Source organism: Ictalurus punctatus, chromosome 8 (assembly GCF_001660625.3).
Source record: "Ictalurus punctatus breed USDA103 chromosome 8, Coco_2.0, whole genome shotgun sequence".
Classification (NCBI taxonomy): domain Eukaryota; kingdom Metazoa; phylum Chordata; class Actinopteri; order Siluriformes; family Ictaluridae; genus Ictalurus; species Ictalurus punctatus.
In genome coordinates, this window is record NC_030423.2 from 19,270,117 (window position 1) to 19,290,037 (window position 19,921).

Genomic DNA, 19,921 nt, shown 5'->3' on the forward strand with positions numbered 1-19,921 from the left:
GGCACAGGTCATCGCAGAAACATCTCTGTCCTCCGGGTTTTCATATCGACATACGATGTTTAGCAATTTCCTGCCAACTATTCTGGGACTCGTACTTGTTGATCTGCAAGTAGCATACAGTGGAGCTGTTAAACACACGGACGAGCTCTGTTAATTTCTTTTTTTTAATATTCCATCGTCGTCATGATTGCTTTCATGAGCTGCTGTCATGATCGAAAAAATAATCGGCCAACTAATCGATGATGAAAATCGTTAGTTGCAGCCCTTGTTTTGATACGTTTTAACAAAAAACAATGTAAACATTTTAAAATCTTTTCCACTGACCCCCTACAATTACATCACTGACTGCTGACCACTGTCTGCGGACAATTCGATTCAAGTCAGGTGATTGACTGGGCCATTCTAACACCTTGATTTTTTTTTTTCCCCTGAAACTAATTGAGAGTTTCTTTTGCTGTATGTTTTGGATCGTTGTCCTGCTGGAAGGTCCACCCACGTCTCATCTTCATCATCCTGGTGGATGGCAGCAGATTCTTCTCAAGAATCTCCTGGTAAAGGGCTCCATTCATCGTTCCTTCAATTATATGAAGTCTGGCAGTACCATGCAATGAAAAACCGTTCCACACTACGATGCTTCCACCTCCAAACGTCACTGTTGGTATAGTGTTTTTAGGGCGATGTGCAGTACCATTTCTTCTCCAAACATGGTGTGTAGTATGACCGCCAAAAAGTACCATTTTGCTCTCGTCTGACCAGACTACACTCTCCCAGTTTTTCATAGGCTTGTCCAAATGAGTTGTAGCAAACTATGAATGAGCTTCAACATGCCTTTTCTTTAGTAATGGGAGTCTTGCGGAGTGAGCGTGAGCAGTGGACTGCATTGCCGTTTTTTTTTTTTTTTTTCTCTGTGTGACGATAGCACCTGCTTCCTCCGAGTGTTTCTGGAGCTGTTTCTGAGTGGCCCTTGGCTCTTGGGGTATTCTTCTGACTTCCTGGTCAGAAATCTTGCGAGGAGCTACTGTGCGTGGCTGGTATTTGACCGAGTGATGTTGCTTCCACTTGTGGATTAATGGCCCCAATGGCGCTTACTGGAGGATTCCAAAGTTTTGAAATACGTCTGTATCCAACTCCATCAATATGTTTTGCAACAGTAAGGTTGTGAAGGTCTTGGGAGAGCTCTTTGCCTTTACACATCATGAGATGTTTCTTGTGTGACACCTTGGTAACGAAAAGCCTTTTTATAGACCATCAATTTACTAACCCAGCTGATATTAATTTGCACAGATAGGAGGTATAATTACTTATGGATTTCAGCTGGTTCCTTGCGTTACCTTTCCTTGCAGAACTGCTTTTTTCTTAGTGTGTTCAATACTTTTTTTCTGTGTCATTCCACTTTATTACACACAACTTTCATACCTGCAAACTAGTCGCTTTTCGGCGAAATTTGCCGTTTTGAATCAAAATGTCATTTACGTGAATCGTGTAGATCCAAGGAGTTTTTTTTTTTTTTTTTTTTTTTTTTGGTGGGGTAGGGGGGTGAAACTGGAAGCACAATAAGAGCCCGTTATTTTATTCGTTATATGAAATGTAGACGCGCTCATGCTGTGTGACGCGCTTGTTTTCCGAGATGGAAAATCCCAACTTTTCAGAATTCCACAAGCACGGTTGGATTAGTTGGTGAAATTCTCCGTGTTTTCTATGTGATTGAAGAGTGGGGTGCACCCAAGCACGGCGTTTTTTTGTCTCTCTTCTCCATAAATGAACCTAGTAGCAGAGCTTCTGCAAAGGATTTGCGGTGCTGTAAATCCATCCTGTGCTAAAACTTCATCGCTTAGCAACGGCAGACACCACGGGAATGCAAGCGTTTTCCACGCGTTTTTAAGCGCTAAAGGTGAATGGCCCCTAAAACTCTCAAAAATCGGAAATCCGCCAATTTCCCATACACTGGAGTGAGACCACAGACGTCTCTCGAGCTGTCGCGACCTTTTCCCCAATACAACATCTTTGGTATCGCTTCGTGTTATGTTTTTTCTTCAATGTTACCCCATCAAACTTTTCTCAACCTGTTAGTACGCTTGCTAGCACGTAAGCTAATGTCAGTCAGTTCAGAATGAATCGAAATACTTTTGCTGAGTTTAAGACTCTCACTGCATCCCGATTTCTGTCTGATTTTAACGTCTGTCGTTATGGAAAGTTACTAGGGGAATAAAAACGAGCACGTAATGAAAAAGACCCACTGTGTTTTAATGAGCGATCGTGTTGACCATGGTTACGTGTTATACCCCTCTTCCCATGTCGCACCTCTCTTCATCTCCCTCCACTGGCTTCGTGTAGCCGCCCGCATCAAATTCAAGGCCTTTGGTGCTCACCTACAAGACCTTGTCTGGAACAGCACCCTCCTACCTCAACTCTCACCTGAAGGCTTACGTTCCATCACACAATCTGCAAACGATTAGCGACCGACGCTTAGTAGTACTTACTCAGCGTGGGTCAAGGTCCCTTTCAAGAACATTCAAACTAACTGCTCCTCAGTGGTGGAATGAACTTCCAACCTCAATCCGGACCGCAGAATCTCTCACCATCTTCAAAATACAGCTAAAGACCCGCCTCTTCCGTGAACACCTAACCAACCCATAAAAAAAAATGCACTTACACCTCTACTCTGCACTTTGCTTCTTCTGGAACTCAATTAACGGATCTTGTATAGTAGCACTACTTGTATTGTTCTCTGCTTGATATATCGCTTTGCTTGTATTTTCTCATTTGTAAGTCGCTTTGGATAAAAGCATCTGCTAAGTGAATAAATGTAAATGTGTTAAAATTAATGGCGCACTTATATAGCGCTTTTATCCAAAACGCTTTACACTGTGTCTCGTTCACCTAGGGCTGCACGATTATGGACGAAATGATAATCCCGAATATTTTGATCAATAATGAGCTCTCGATTATTTATCACGATTATTCATTGATTTTAGTGACAACATATTTTTATTGCACTTTCACATTTAAATAAATAGACCGCTGCTTTCACCTCCATGTTGTGCTACATTCCTGCTATTGTACAAATCTTTAACAGTGTTTACAGGAGCAGCGACACAAGACAATTTCCTTTAGGGGCACTTATGCCCCTAATTACAAAAATTTAGGAGCACAGTTGAAATTTAGTTTAAAAAAAAAATAAAAAATTTATTTATTATTTTAGAGGAGGTCATAAACAGTTAAATATAAGCTCTCTGCTCATGGTCACTGTTAATTTAATTAAAATAATAGCAATGAGAAATACTGTTGGTTAATTGGTAAATAAACAAGCATAAAATATTTATTTTTAAATATCTTAAACAATAAAGAGTCCTAATTAAAAACAAACTAACACAAGCATGATCCATATTAGGAAAAAGGCTAATAGCTTTCTAAGGACATAGTGAACTAAGATTAATGTCAGATTGATATTAAATGCAACCCATTGTAATTAAATCATAATAATTATATCATTTAACTTCTCATTTTTTTTTATATTTAATGAAGTTATTATATCTATTTTTATATTAAATTATTTACTTATAACTAAACACATTTTCGGTCTTTACATTTTATTAGTTTTCTGTTTGTTTGTTTATCAGTGGTTCTTTTTAGATCGGTTGATAATATTGTGTTTTGGGGGGGATTCAATGAAAACATGGAAACTGGAGTTGACTTTTCTAGTGATATCTGGCAACCGTGAGTTTAAATGAAGTGAATTAGAGTCAGTGAAGGGGAGTGGCAGTGTACTGTATGTTCACAGACTGAACAGTTGCTACTCTTGATTATGATTGGTGAGGAATTATTTAATAAAGAAGTTTGAATTAAACCCACCTTGTAGCGTTAGCATTATTATTAATTTTCTCCGCGCGAAGACGCTGTGTCTACACGAGCATGTGCAGGTTTAGGCTATTTTGCGGGATCAATAAAAGATGGCGGCTGTGAGATCGGGAAGTTGAGAGAAGCAGATGATGTACAGAGTTACTCTCTTCATCATAATGGCTTCTCTGCAGTATTTACACACTTGTTCGGTTGACTAACTCCGAACAGGTCACTTGCACCGGTGCGCCTAAATATTTATTCACAGTCGCACAAAGTACTTTTCAGTCGCAAATGCGAGTGAAATGATCGCACTGTAGAGCCCTGAGTTTAACGTTTAATGTCCTCGACAACCTCTGTAGTGTCATTTAGCATCATGTTAATGTCATGATTTCCCCTCACACAAATCATTGGAGCGCGCAGTGAAGCAGGCCGCTCGAGCGCTAAAATGCAAACGCCATTTTTTGGCACTATAAAATGACGTCATCCCTGTGCCGCTCTATGGTGATTGGCTGCAAGTTTAGGAAGCGCTTGATTTGATCTGCAGTGGAGTTTTCTATGAGCAGAGGACGGACTTTAAACGTCAATATCGCAGTCGATCATGTTCATTTAATCGTGCGCAGTCAAAATCGTAATCACGATCGATATTCGATTAATTGTGCAGCCCTACATTCACACACACTCACACCAATGGTAGCAGAGCTGTCATGCAAGGCGCTAACTTGCCATCGGGAGCAACTTGGGGTTCAGTGTCTTGCCCAAGGACACCTCGGCACGTGGACTCATGCGGGCCGGGAATCGAACCGCCAACCCTACGATTAGTGGACAACCCGCTCTACCACCTGAGCCCCAGTCTTCAGTTTTATGCTTCAAAGTCGCGAAACAACAGTTTGGTTTTTAATATTTGTGTATGAGCTTCACCTTGGTCATCCATCTTCTATACCGTTTATTCTTCAGGGTCGCGGGGAACCTGGAGCCTATCCCAGGGAGTATCGGGCACAAGGCGGGGTACACCCTGCACTGCTGGCATGCGCTGTGTAGTGCACCGTATAGCACACTGCAACATTGTGTAGCGCACCGCAGCACTGCGTAGTGCACTGCGTAGCGCACCGCCCACTGTGTAACGCACTATAACAAAGAAACCAGTTAGAGTTCATACTCAAATACTTCAAATTTTAACTAGAGGATGTGATTTGAGAAACTTTCTTGTTTCTTTCCCTTTTTTGCCCATTTTCCCTTCACCCTTTCTTCTTTCTTCCTTCTTTTTTTTCCCTTTCTGTTCCCCTTTTCTCTTTTTCCTTCTTCCTTTATCTTTGTTCTGTTTTATTTTCCATCTTATTTTGTTCCTTCCTCCCCATTTTCTTTTTCGGTCTTTTATTTTTCAATCTTCTTTCTTTCTTGTATTTTCTTTGTTTCCTTCTCTTCTTTTTCTTCTTTCTTTCCTTCTTGTCTCCAGTTTCTTTCTTTACTTTTTCATTCTTTCTTTCTCTCTTCTTTCTTTCGTTCTTTTCTTTCCTCTCCATTTTCTTTTTCAATCTTATTTCTTTATTCTCTTTTTTTCTTTTAACGAACTTGTCTCTCCATTTTCTTTATTATTGTATTCTTTCTTTTAAGACAGACCTTTCAGTAGGTTTGTAGTTACTGTAATGGTGAAGTTGGATTAGAGGAGTAGTAGAGACGTGGGACACAGGTGTAGTTTGTTCAGTGTGCTGCCGTCGTCGTTAAGTATTTTGGAAGCGCAGCATCACCGAGCTGAATGATCACATGACTGCAGTCTTCCCCATGCACAAGTCCAATCTAACACCACTCTGTGATATTGTACACGGCAATAAAGGGTTCGGAGATTTATTGTAGTATGAAAGTGTATGAGATGATGACGATGATGATGATGGCCAGTGAGATTCACACTCTGGTTCTGTTGCAGGGTGGAACCCATTCCGTACGATGCCCCTAAACCAGCAGGTCACACGCGTTTCGTGTGCGTCTCAGACACGCACTCGAGGACAGATGGCATCCAGATGCCATACGGCGACGTGCTGCTCCACACGGGTGACTTCACTGAACTCGGCCTCCCCTCTGAGGTGAAGAAATTTAACGACTGGTTAGGTGAGGACCTGCTGACAGCTCCTGTTCTTCACCGAGTTATGCAACCTGCAGCAACACACACTCTGATACAACACACACACACACACACTGATACAGCGCACACTCATACACACACCACACACACACACACACTGATGCACACTCTGATACAGCGCACACACACCACACACACATACTGATATATATATATATATATATATACACACAACACACACACTGATGTGCGCGCGCACACACACACTGATACAGCGCACATTCACACCGATACAACACACACCACACACACACTCTCTCTCTCTCTCTCTCTCTGATACAGCACACACACACTGATACAGCGCACACTCACTCCGATACAACACACACACACACACTCTCTCTCTCTCTCTCTCTCTCTCTCTCTCTCTCTCTCTCTCTCTCTCTCTCTGATACAACACAGATACACACTCTGATACAGCGCAAACACACACACACTGATGCACACTGATACACACGCACTCACCGATACACACACACACACACTGATGCACACTCTGATACTGTGCACACTCACTCACTCTAATACAGCGCGCACACACTGATACAGCACACACACACACACTCTGATACAACACACACACACACACACTCACTCACTCTGATACAGCACACCTCACCTATACTGATGCACACTCTGATACAGCGCACACACACACACACACACTCTACAACACACACTCACTCACTCTGATACAACACACACTCACTCACTCTGATACAACACACACTCACTCACTCTGATACAACACACACACACACTCACTCTGATACAACACACACTCACTCACTCTGATACAACACACACACACACTCACTCTGATACAACACACACTCACTCACTCTGATACAGCACACACACACACACTCTGATACAACACACACACACACTCACTCTGATACAACACACACTCACTCACTCTGATACAACACACACACTCACTCACTCTGATACAACACACACTCACTCACTCTGATACAACACACACACTCACTCTGATACAACACACACTCACTCACTCTGATACAACACACACTCACTCACTCTGATACAACACACACACTCACTCACTCACTCTGATACAACACACACACTCACTCTGATACAACACACACTCACTCACTCTGATACAACACACACTCACTCACTCTGATACAACACACACACACACACACTCTGATACAACACACACACACACTCACTCTGATACAACACACACTCACTCACTCTGATACAACACACACTCACTCACTCTGATACAACACACACTCACTCACTCTGATACAACACACACTCACTCACTCTGATACAACACACACTCACTCACTCTGATACAACACACACTCACTCACTCTGATACAACACACACTCACTCACTCTGATACAACACACACACTCACTCACTCACTCTGATACAACACACACTCACTCACTCTGATACAACACACACTCACTCACTCTGATACAACACACACACACACACTCTGATACAACACACACACTCACTCACTCTGATACAACACACACACACTCTGATACAACACACACACACACACACTCTGATACAACACACACACACACACACTCTGATACAACACACACACACACACACTCTGATACAACACACACACTCACTCACTCTGATACAACACACACACACTCTGATACAACACACACACACACACACTCTGATACAACACACACACACACACACTCTGATACAACACACACACACACACACTCTGATACAACACACACACACACACTCTGATACAACACACACACACACACACACTCTGATACAACACACACACACACACACACTCTGATACAACACACACTCACTCACTCTGATACAACACACACACACTCACTCTGATACAACACACACACACACACACTCTGATACAACACACACACACACACTCTGATACAACACACACACACACACACTCTGATACAACACACACACACACACTCTGATACAACACACACACACACACACTCTGATACAACACACACACACACACACTCTGATACAACACACACACACACACACTCTGATACAACACACACACACACTCTGATACAACACACACACACACACTCTGATACAACACACACACACACACACTCTGATACAACACACACACACACTCACTCTGATACAGCACACACACACACACTCACTCTGATACAACACACACACACACTCACTCTGATACAACACACACACACACTCACTCTGATACAACACACACACACACTCACTCTGATACAGCACACACACACTCACTCTGATACAGCACACACACACACACTCACTCTGATACAACACACACACACACACACACACACTCACTCTGATACAGCACACACACACACACTCACTCTGATACAGCACACACACACACACACTCACTCTGATACAGCACACACACACACACACTCACTCTGATACAGCACACACACACACTCACTCACTCTGATACAGCACACACACACACTCACTCACTCTGATACAGCACACACACACACTCACTCACTCTGATACAACACGCACACACTCACTCACTCTGATACAACACACACACACTCTGATACAACACACACACACACACACACACACACTCACTCTGATACAACACACACACACACACTCTGATACAACACACACACACTCTGATACAACACACACACACACACACACACACACTCACTCTGATACAACACACACACACACACTCTGATACAACACACACACACACTCACTCTGATACAACACACACACACACACACACTCACTCTGATACAACACACACACACACACACACACTCACTCTGATACAACACACACACACACACACACTCACTCTGATACAACACACACACACACACACACTCACTCTGATACAGCACACACACACACACACACACACACTCACTCTGATACAGCACACACACACACACACACTCACTCTGATACAGCACACACACACACTCACTCTGATACAACACACACACACACACACACACTCTGATACAACACACACACACACACACTCACTCTGATACAGCGCGCACACACACACACTCACTCTGATACAGCGCGCACACACACACACACACACACACACTCTGATACAACACACACACACACACACTCACTCACTCTGATACAACACACACACACACACTCACTCACTCTGATACAACACACACACACACACACACACACTCTGATACAACACACACACACACACACACACACTCTGATACAACACACACACACACACACTCACTCACTCTGATACAACACACACACACACACACTCACTCTGATACAGCGCACACACACACACACACACTCACTCTGATACAACACACACACACACTCACTCTGATACAACACACACACACACACTCACTCACTCTGATACAACACACACACACACACACACACTCACTCTGATACAACACACACACACACACTCACTCACTCTGATACAACACACACACACTCACTCTGATACAGCGCACACACACACACACACACACACACACTCACTCTGATACAACACACACACACACTCACTCTGATACAACACACACACACACTCACTCTGATACAACACACACACACACACACACACTCACTCACTCTGATACAGCACACACACACACACACACACACACACACACTGATACAGCACACACACACACTGATACAGCACACACACACACACACACTCACTCACTCTGATACAACACACACACACTCACACTGATACAGCACACACACACACTCACTCTGATACAGCACACACACACACACACACACACACACACACACACACACTCACACTGATACAGCACACACACACACACACTCACTCTGATACAGCACACACACACACTGATACAACACACACACACTGATACAGCACACACACACACACACACACTGATACAGCACACACACACACACACACACACACATACACGCACACTCTGCTACAGCACGCACTCTCTGATACAGCGCAGACACACTCACTAAACCCTGCTTTTTTGTGGAGCTTCTTTTCTGGTATTGATCCACATACAGCTGTCTGCTTTTGCGCTAATTTAACCTGTATTTTTCAATCACATATGAAAAGTTGCTGATTTGGAAATTGACATAGTTTTAATAAAAATGTATTAATACTAGGCTTGTGAGAGTGTGTCTAAAATGCCATTGTCCTATCATGCCCCCTAACTTTCTCTAACTATCGGAATGCTTACAAAACTGAAATTAGGACTATAAACTAACTTGGCGAGTTATTAGGTGTAACTAAGCTCATTAGAAAATGTGCATGTGCTCTGTGTTAGCAGCATAATACTTGGCTGAGATACTTATTGAATTCTTGTATAGTGAAGTCTCCCTGATGAACAACCCATTGTTTCTTCATTTAAATCTCTGTTCATGTTTTGGGAGCGATGACATTCATGGTTTTATCTGTTCAGCAGCACAGTCAAGGGAAGCTAAGTCGCTAAGAGAAGGTTATTAAGGTTTGTATAGGACACAAAATGGGTGATAAAGAAATGCATATTACGAAATACAGCACTTTATTTTTGTCGATCTTAAGGGAGACAAGATGTAATATAAGTCTCGGGTGTCCCCAGAATGTGTGTGTGTGAAGTTTTAGCTTAAAATACCCCACAGATCATTTATGATACCGTGCTGAAAATGCCCCTTTTTAGCTGAAAGCAAAAACACGCTGTTTTCGTGTGTGTCTCTTTAAATGCAAATGAGCTGCTGTGCCCCGCCCCCTTTCCGAGAACAGCTTGTGCTTTGGATACTACATTAGCCGTGGAATCCGCTAACAAGCTCGTTCACAAAGCAGTCTGGTGTAAAATCATTCACACAAAACGTACACAGTTTTCAAAAAAGACAATCACCTTTCTGTCTCGTGCATAATAAAGGTGCGCTCCTGAATTCTACAGACAGTAGGCATTTTCGGGTACATAATAAATCTATCTCTGTGAATACAATCAGAGACATTGGTAACTAGCCAGGTTTGGCTGTGGAATCTGCTAACAGGCTCATTCGGAAAGGCGATTTGCAAACATTCACAAAATATAAAGTACGGCGTCTTCGCATCTTCGGGATGCAAAGCTGGATCACGAGCAGTTGGTACTGATCTGTGCTCAAGAATCAAGTTTTTAGGAAATCCTTCTTTGTAATGAACCTCGATCACAAAGCAGTCTGGTGTAAAAGCATTTAAGATGTTTTTTTTTTTTTTAGGCGTATTTCCTTCAAAAATAAAACTTCTCCACTGCCTCTGATGCCAGGAGGACATGAAGACTCTTATGTTCATTCTTACAGCCAACAGCAGAACACTGAGACGTTCTTCTCATCACTGTAGCTGCTCCAGCGCGGAGAACATGGCGGACCGTGTACAGCTCACTCGGGGGACGAGCTATACTAATAGGGCGGAGTCCATGGGCGGGGCTTGTTCCAACGTTACGTCACATTAGGGTGAAAATGTGAATTAAAAAAAAAAAAAAAGAGTGGGTGGAGTTTTCCATTTTAGGGTGGTTGTGTATACACTCTGTAAAAGTGAACGTTGCGTAATAGGTTCCCTTTAACGCTGCAGACACCCCAACCCCCTCCACCAGCCCCCCCACACACACACACACACACACACACAGTGTGTCCATTGCCGATTCCTGATGCTATCGTCAGTCCTCCCAAGGCTAATCAATACCAACACGTGCCAGGTCGATACCATGCTCATTTCCTCTCTGATACTAACATCTGATTGCATGTGATACTGTGTGATGTAAGCCCAGTGAACACATGACACCAAACTCCAGCGATCTGGACATATATCGAGATTAACGATCACGCAAATACAAATAACGTGTACTGCTAAAACCTTTTACGGTGTTTAAACCAAGGTTATAATCGTAAATGAAAACGAACGAAATAGCGAAAACGAGGTGTGAAAAAACATTGTCGTTAACTGAAATCGAAATAAACACGAGACATTACAAAAATCGATAACTAACTAAAACTGTATTGTCTGTTTGCAAAACTAACTAAAATAAAGTACAATTATAGAGTCAATGTCCTTAGTTTTCTTCTTTCATAGAGCAAATATCTTTCAGAGTTGACATTTCCGACTGGGAACCCGGAAATGACCACATTCCATGTCAAATTGAACACAGCATAGTCCATGCTCCTCGCCTGGCATCATGGCGGCACAGAAAGTCGGAAGAAAGCGGCAGAGTCCTATTTGTAATTACTTTGAATACGACTGTGTGTCAGATAAAAGCAAGATAAAAGAACCTGGTGAAATATGTGGACAATATACTAAAGGGAAAAATCCCACGAATTTGAAAGTACATTTGAGAAGCACGCACAGGAAGGCTTACTTAATAAGGTAAAGGAGAACGCCACGCCCCCCTCCCCCGAAACAGAAGCTAACCCCGGTACAGGGCTAGACAGCATGACGGAGACTACCGCAGGACAGAGAACACTACAGCAGTGCTTTCACCGGAGAACCGATGGCTGCTGGTTAGTGAATACGCAGGAACACCACAAGCGGGAGGAAGCACTGGCTCATATGTTTATTGATACTGGGATGTCTACACAACTGTGTGAGTTGCCTTCAAAAAGGTCGCCACTTTACTCGAACCAAAGTTCAAAACACCTGGAGCTGCAAGAGTCAACAGCCTTATTGGGGCTAAGATGGATACGGCAAAGCAGAAATGCAAAGAGCTCATTAAGGATGCGCGGAAGCTGACCCTATGTGTAGAGCGAGAGAGGATTAACAGCATCTTTCATGGGTGTGTCGGCTTATTTGTGCCCATCTGTACATTTTATGTACTGGTGTTATTGTTGAATACATATTTCTAAAATCGTATGATGTTTTTGTTGAGTTTTTATCACACAATGCTTTTTCTGGCCTTGACATATAACCCATATTACAAAAGACTAAAACGAATAAAAACTAAACTAAAACTAAGCATTTTCAAAAAATAGAAACTGAATTTGAAAACATAAAGTCAAAACGAAGTAAAAATGAATGGAAAAATGCAAAACTATAATAACCTTGGTTTAAACAGTGTCTTTACAGAGCAGCCTGACCATGCAGCGGAATTAGTGAGCATCAGAGCACTTCAGTTCTGCGAGCACTGAGACATGCCATAACATCCTAAACAAAACCTCAGCACCATCATTCTGACTGCGAGACGTTTTTGGTTCAGATAACGCGGGGTGAACTTTAACCCCGAACGTCAAGGCTTCACCGCTCGATTGTATTACAAGGCAGTCTCAGTGTAGCCCCGTGTTCATATCCTCCGCATCTATAGGACAGATTTATGAATGGGAACTCCTCTTTTGGCTCCAGCTCTTGTTTCTTCATGTCCCGCAGCTCAGCTCGTCTCCGAGGATTTTGCTGGGTCAGCGGTTTACAAACCCACACATCGATTTCACAATTCATGTAGCGTCCTCGGTACCTGCCTGCCATATGGCCGCTTTGCTCTTCTAATTAAAATGCCATATTTAACTTGTACCAGACCCTCACTGACTCCACACACTGCTGCCATAACCACTGTTCTCTTGTCTTCTCTTCTCTCGGTCGTCTTCTCTTCTCTCTTTTTCTCTTCTGTCATCTTCTCTCGGTCTTCTCTTGTCTTCTTCTGTCTTCTCTTCTCTCTGACTTCTTTTCTCTCTGTCATCTCTCTCTTCTCTTCTGTCTTCTTCTCTTGTCTTCTCTTCTCTCTGTCTTCTCTTGTCTTCTTCTGTCTTCTCTTCTCTCTGTCTTCTCTTGTCTTCTGTCTTCTCTCACTCTCTTGTCTTCTCTCCCTGTCTTCTCCTCTTGTCTTCTGTCTTCTCTCCCTGTCTTCTCCTCTTGTCTTCTGTCTTCTCTCCCTGTCTTCTCCTCTTGTCTTCTGTCTTCTCTCCCTGTCTTCTCCTCTTGTCTTCTGTCTTCTCTCCCTGTCTTCTCCTCTTGTCTTCTGTCTTCTCTCCCTGTCTTCTCCTCTTGTCTTCTGTCTTCTCTTCTCTCTGTCTTCTCTGCCATGCCCAATTTCTTTTGGTCTTTTTTCTTTTTTACTTCCTTTCTATTCTTGCTTTATTTCTTTTTTTTTTTTTTTTTTTTTTTTTTTTTTTAATTCATAATTTAAGCTATTTAAACTTCCAGGTCTTTTCTTTCTTACAGTTTTTGTTTTGTACACATTTTTGTTTTTGTCCTGTCTCTTTTTGCTACATTTGCTACTTGCTACATTTGCATTCTTGGTTACTTTTAATTATTTTTTCCACTTCTTTATTTTTGTTTTGTTTTATTTATTTTTTATTTTTTAAATCTCATTTGACATTTAATGCTGCAAAAACATTTTTTCTTTCTTTTGTTTTTTCTCTTTGTCTTTAATTCTGTTTCTTTCTGTATGTCTTTTTGGCTTGCTTGTTTGCTTGCTTTCTTCTGTTTTTGCCTTTTTGTTGTCAGTTTTGCTTTTTTTTTGCTTTTCTTTTCCCCCTTTTGTTGTCTGTTCTTGACATTTTTTTGCTTTCTTTTTTTAATTTGCTTGCTTTTTGTTTGATTGGTTTTTTAAACCATATTTGCTGTCTTTTCTTTTTGCTTTTTTGCTTTTCTTTCTCTTTTTGCTTCATCTTCATTTTCTGTTTTTGTTCTGTTCATTTAATTTTTTGCTTTCCCCCTGTTTTTGCTTTCTTTTCTGTTATCCTTTTGTACTTTCTTCTTATTTTTTAAGATTTGTTACATTCATTTTTCATTTCTTGTTTTCATTCTTGAGATTCCTCTCTCTCTCTCTCTCTCTCTCTCTCTCTCTTTCTCTCTCTCTCTTGCCTATTATGCGTATTATACTCTTTCAGGTATCGGATCTCTGTGTTCCTAAACGTTACTCATGTCTCGCGTCTCCTCTACAGGTTACACTGCTTCTTATTTAAACCTCTTCACTTTACCAGCACATGTATTCTTTACCCGGATAAACAGCTAAACGATTGTGTGCGTTTTCACTTTGTTTTGATCACGTCTCCTCTCCGTCTGCAGGAAGTCTGCCCTACGAGTACAAAGTGGTGATCGCTGGGAACCACGAGCTGACGTTCGACAAGGACTTCATGGCCGATCTGGTCAAGCAGGACTACTACCGCTTCCCCTCTGTGTCCAAGCTGCGGCCCGAGGACTTTGATAACGTTCAGTCTCTGCTCACGAACTGCATCTACCTGCAGGATTCCGAGGTCACGATCAAAGGCTTCAGGATATACGGGACCCCGTGGTGAGTTCCGCATCTGTTTTTCACAGTCTTCTCATCTTACATTCCCAGAATCACACAGGATTCACACAAAACCTAAGTCTCAGGCTTACATCTTTAGTTCAATGTAAAAAAATTTGTTATTTATTTATTTATTTTTTTATAAATGTTTTATGGGTCGCCCCCCACCCCCCCCTCAGTTTTATGGTCTACGCTTCTGTCTTTGAGATGGGCAAGGACAGACCTTTCAGCTGTGGCACTTCATCAATAATGTGATGTTTGTCCTTGGTTCGGGCCCTCAGAGAAAAATTGAATTAGTGCTTATTTTAACAGAAGAACCGGGTGGGAGTTATGTTTGGACTTCCTGATTATGGACTATAAAAGAGAGCGGAAGTTCCAATAGCCTTAAGTCCTTGGCGATTAAGTGGCTATTGAAAACCTCCTTTACTTTTGGTTTCCGTGTTTTTCTATCACTTGTAATACGCTTTTGAATGGTTCTGTTTTAAATCGTTTTTCTTTCACTCCTTGAGCCTTTTATATACTTTTTAATGACTTCCACGCGATTTTAGCTTGGCTGCTTTTTATCCTCGAGTTCACCACGCCACAGTTAGACCCTGCAAAGCCATGCCATGCTCTGCTGACTTCTAGCTATGCTCCTGTACGTCTAAAATAAGGCCAGCGTTTGCAGTCGTCTTTAATGGAGCTGCACTGAGCTTAACGTTTTTCTGCATCAAGGCCACTTAGCATTGCTCTGTTGGTTTTAAAGCAAAGGGCCTTTTCTTTTCTTTATTTCATTTAATTGTATTGCAATTTTGGCTTTTGGAGATTTTCCGATAAGATGCCTTGGCTAATGTTTCTTCATTTATCGCAAATGCTAAAAAAAAAAAAAAGAAAAAAAGAAAAAAGTACAACGTCGAGGATCTGAAAGCTGCTCTGAGAGATATAAGTTCTAAAGGTAAAAGGGCGGAGTTACGAGTTATCAGAGAACATACTATGCTGAGAAAGGAGGATTTTGAACTGATGTTTTGTTATCCTACAGTATTTGACTAAGTTTTTGTAATTGTGCCAATGTACAATGAAAATGTAACACACTGAAGGTCTCATTCATATAAAAGCATTTTCCCCTCGTTTTCATTTTGTCCTAAGGGTATGCATAATTTTGCACTCATCTGTGACGGTTTAAATTTTGATAACATAACTCTGTTTTACAGAATGAATCATCCATTTAAAACACACAAGCCAGTAGTGAAAATGTAATCAAAAATATTTATTATGAAAGGTTTTGCATTTGCGCATCCTTGCATACATCTTGCATTCAGAAACTAGCAACAAATCCCCTAATTGTTCCTTTGTCTCATAAGAGATATTTTTAAAAGATATATATATATATATATATATATATATATATATATATATATATATATATATATATATATATTATATTATATTATATTATATTATATTATATTATATTATATTATATTATATATATATATATATATATATATATATATATATATATATATATATATATATATATAAATTTTTGATAAGGTAAAAAACTATGAACACGTAGATGGCAATAGACAGAAAGGCATTTTAATCTTTTTATTTCTTTATTTATTTTTAATTGTTTTTATTTATTTAATTTAACCATACCTACACATCTCTCCACTGGGTCACAGCAAAAAAAAAAGACTTTTGGTTCCTTCTGGTTTTTATGTTTTGGATTTTGTCTTGTATAAGAGAAATGGCTTGTAGTTGGGGCTATAGACTGAAGTCTGTCCATAGAAACGGTCCTTGACGAGACGATCCAAGTAACACGTTCGGTGACATCAGAGTCGAGCAGATACGATTCCCACTGTTGAATGAGGTAGGGATTCAAACCAGGACTGGGCGATGAGATGATTTAATCAAATATCAGTAGAGTTGAACAGGTAATCAGCACTTAATCTCTGACCGACAATCATATCACTCATTTTGGAAAGAGGACCGAGTGTGCAGTTTTAAACAGTTTGGGGAAATAGGCAACTGTTACCCAAATATTTACATTTTACTCCCATTTAATAAGACAACTAACAGCAGCTGGCCAAAATTATTCTGAGTTCTATGATCTAGTAAGTAGTGTAACATTAGGCATCAAATAAATTAACAGCAGCAGCAGGCAGCTTGAATCGCAAGAAAGAGAAAATAGACAAGGTGTATTTATTTTTAAGTGTTAGTTGTCACAAAATAGATTTAGTAGAACAAATTCACACTCGTGCTTGTTAATGACTAGAGTATGACTAATCATAAATAATTTCAGTGTACCGCCTCTTCTGCCTCTTTTCCTTTTTACTTCTTTCTTTTTTCAATCATAATGAATGATCACGCCAACCAACGTAGATAGCAGGATGCTGTAATGACTCTGGACTTCTGGGTTTTGTAGCTTGTAAGCCACTGAAGCTGTTGTGGATCAGCTTTTTAAAGGTGTTGGTAGGGGTGGGCTAATAGAATTGCAGTTATTTCTTTTTTTTTTTTAGATATTATTTATCATTGCTACAATTATTTTTAGTTGATATAAGAAGGAATTTGTTGGTCATTTGCTGGCGCAGTTGGTTGGTTGGTTTCTTTAACCTGCTTGTTAAAAGCTCAAGTCCCCGACATTTAGGAATCAGAAGCATTGAATTTCTTTTACTGAATTAATTGTCCTCTTGAAGAAGGAAAAAAAAACAAAAACAAGCCGAGGTCCTCAATCCTTTAATGTCATTAATGTTAAGAAATGTGTTTGAGTGAACCTGTTTGCTTTGTGAGTGTGTGTGCCAAAGGTAGCAGTGCTTGCTGTACACACTTATTTAAGAGACAGACTCTCAGAGCAGAGGTTAAGGTGGAGACCTTCAGCCGATACACAGTTATCCAATTTAATTTAACAGGACCGTGTTATTGTGCATGGATTGACACACACACAATGATGTGTCCTTTAGTTAAGCAGTTGTCTGTCAGCAGGAGGAGGCTCACCTTCTACTGTGTCTCAAGGCTATGCGAGATTGTGATGTGGATGAATAGACTGGGGGGGGGGGGGGGTAATTACAAAAATGTCATTATTTAAAGGTATAATTTTGTTCCTCTCTGAGATTGCCCTTGTTTTCAGGGCATCTGTTTGCTAATCTGACCATATACCCTTGGTAGCCAATCATAAATGTGTTTTTTTGAGGCAAGGCCTGTCCTTCAACAATTTTGTTATTTTCTAAAAATGCTACTTGCAGTGAGCAATACCCAAGATTGCAAGCAGAGAAGAAGCAAGAAGATCTTGCCCAGAAAACCAAATATCTTTGGCTGTCTGGCCACTGAGAGGAAATGAGATTCTTGGTTTGGAGCAGGCAGAAGCAGCCATGTGGGGTCGGGGGGGGGGTGACTCTTTCGGTCCTGCTTTTTCCCAGCCTCTCCCGCAGGAAGTGGCCTTTGTTCCTGAACATCCTGCCTCTTTGTTGGGATTGTGGATCAGACGTTGGGCTGACCCAGGCTGTGCTGACCTCCCTGACCCTGGGGGCCCCAACAAGCACCGAGGTCATTTCCACTGGCTCATTCTTCACGGCACAAAGAGCTCAGCCAGGCTCGACTCTCTTGCCGATGCTTGTCTGTGTTGTGGGGCCAACCAATACACAAGCTCTACTTAAAAAAAATAATAAAATGAATAAAAAATTATTTATCATGCTTTCATTTCATGGTGGTTCTGACCTTTTTCTGCTTCTGACCCAGACAAGGCTGAAGATTATTCAAACAACATCGTTCCAGATATACACATTTTTTTCCCCCTCTAAGTTAACTTTCATTTGCAAGATGACTTAGAAGATGGCACAGACTAGCATAAGCTCCCTAACATTATGCATTATGCTCTGTGTTATATATCCTGTGTGTGTGTGTGTGTGTGTGTGTGTGTGTGTGTGTGTGTGTGTGTGTATGTGTGTGTGTGTGTATATATATATATATATATATATATGTATATGTATATGTATATATGTGTATATATATATGTATATATGTATATGTGTGTATATATATATATATATATATATATATATATATATATATATATATATATATATATATATATTAGTGTGTGTGTGTGTGTGTGTATATATTCCCATGAGCAGCCCCTGTGATTGGTTCGACTGAGGAGCAAGCTTTACATCCAGCTTTTTCAAATCAAAGACTTTCCCCTCTAATCCTCTTAGAGAAGCAGACAACAGTCATGTGACCTTGGTTCGCATCGAGTGCAAGCTTTGTATAGCAAAGCCACAAGTGAGAGATTTTTTTGGGGGAAGGAGGGGTTGTCGTTGGTGTTGCCATGGAAACCATAGCATGGCTTTGTCCCCTGGAATCATGTACTTTATGGCAAGTGTGCCAACGAGGGTTGTGGGATATCAACAACAAATGATTAGTGTTTGCTTTGAGCTGCTGTTGGATTTTGGGTTCTCTACAGCAGAAAGCAAGATATGTCTTCTCAGTATTTTCTTGCTAATAGTCTGGATGCCTAGGACTGGACTGATGTTCCATCCAGTGTGTATTCCCACGATCGGCTCTGGGTCCATCGCAACCCTGACCACTTACTGAGGATGAATGAATGAATAATAGATTGGAATGTTTTTTCATTTATATGGTCTTTACATAGAAGACCATAGCCGAGTGGCTGTGCAAGTCTTTGGG

The 19,921-nt window shown here is 41.1% G+C and overlaps 1 protein-coding gene across 1 annotated transcript in view; it reads left to right on the top strand.

Annotated features, from left to right (window-relative positions):
* mpped2 (metallophosphoesterase domain containing 2b) overlaps nucleotides 1-19,921 on the top strand; it is a 43,817-nt gene that overhangs the window by 10,924 nt on the left and 12,972 nt on the right. Inside the window, exons 3-4 of the mRNA XM_017475016.3 lie at nucleotides 5,762-5,943; nucleotides 15,034-15,259. Coding sequence (XP_017330505.1) covers nucleotides 5,762-5,943; nucleotides 15,034-15,259 — 408 coding nt within the window. The remainder of the gene's footprint in view (nucleotides 1-5,761; nucleotides 5,944-15,033; nucleotides 15,260-19,921) is intronic.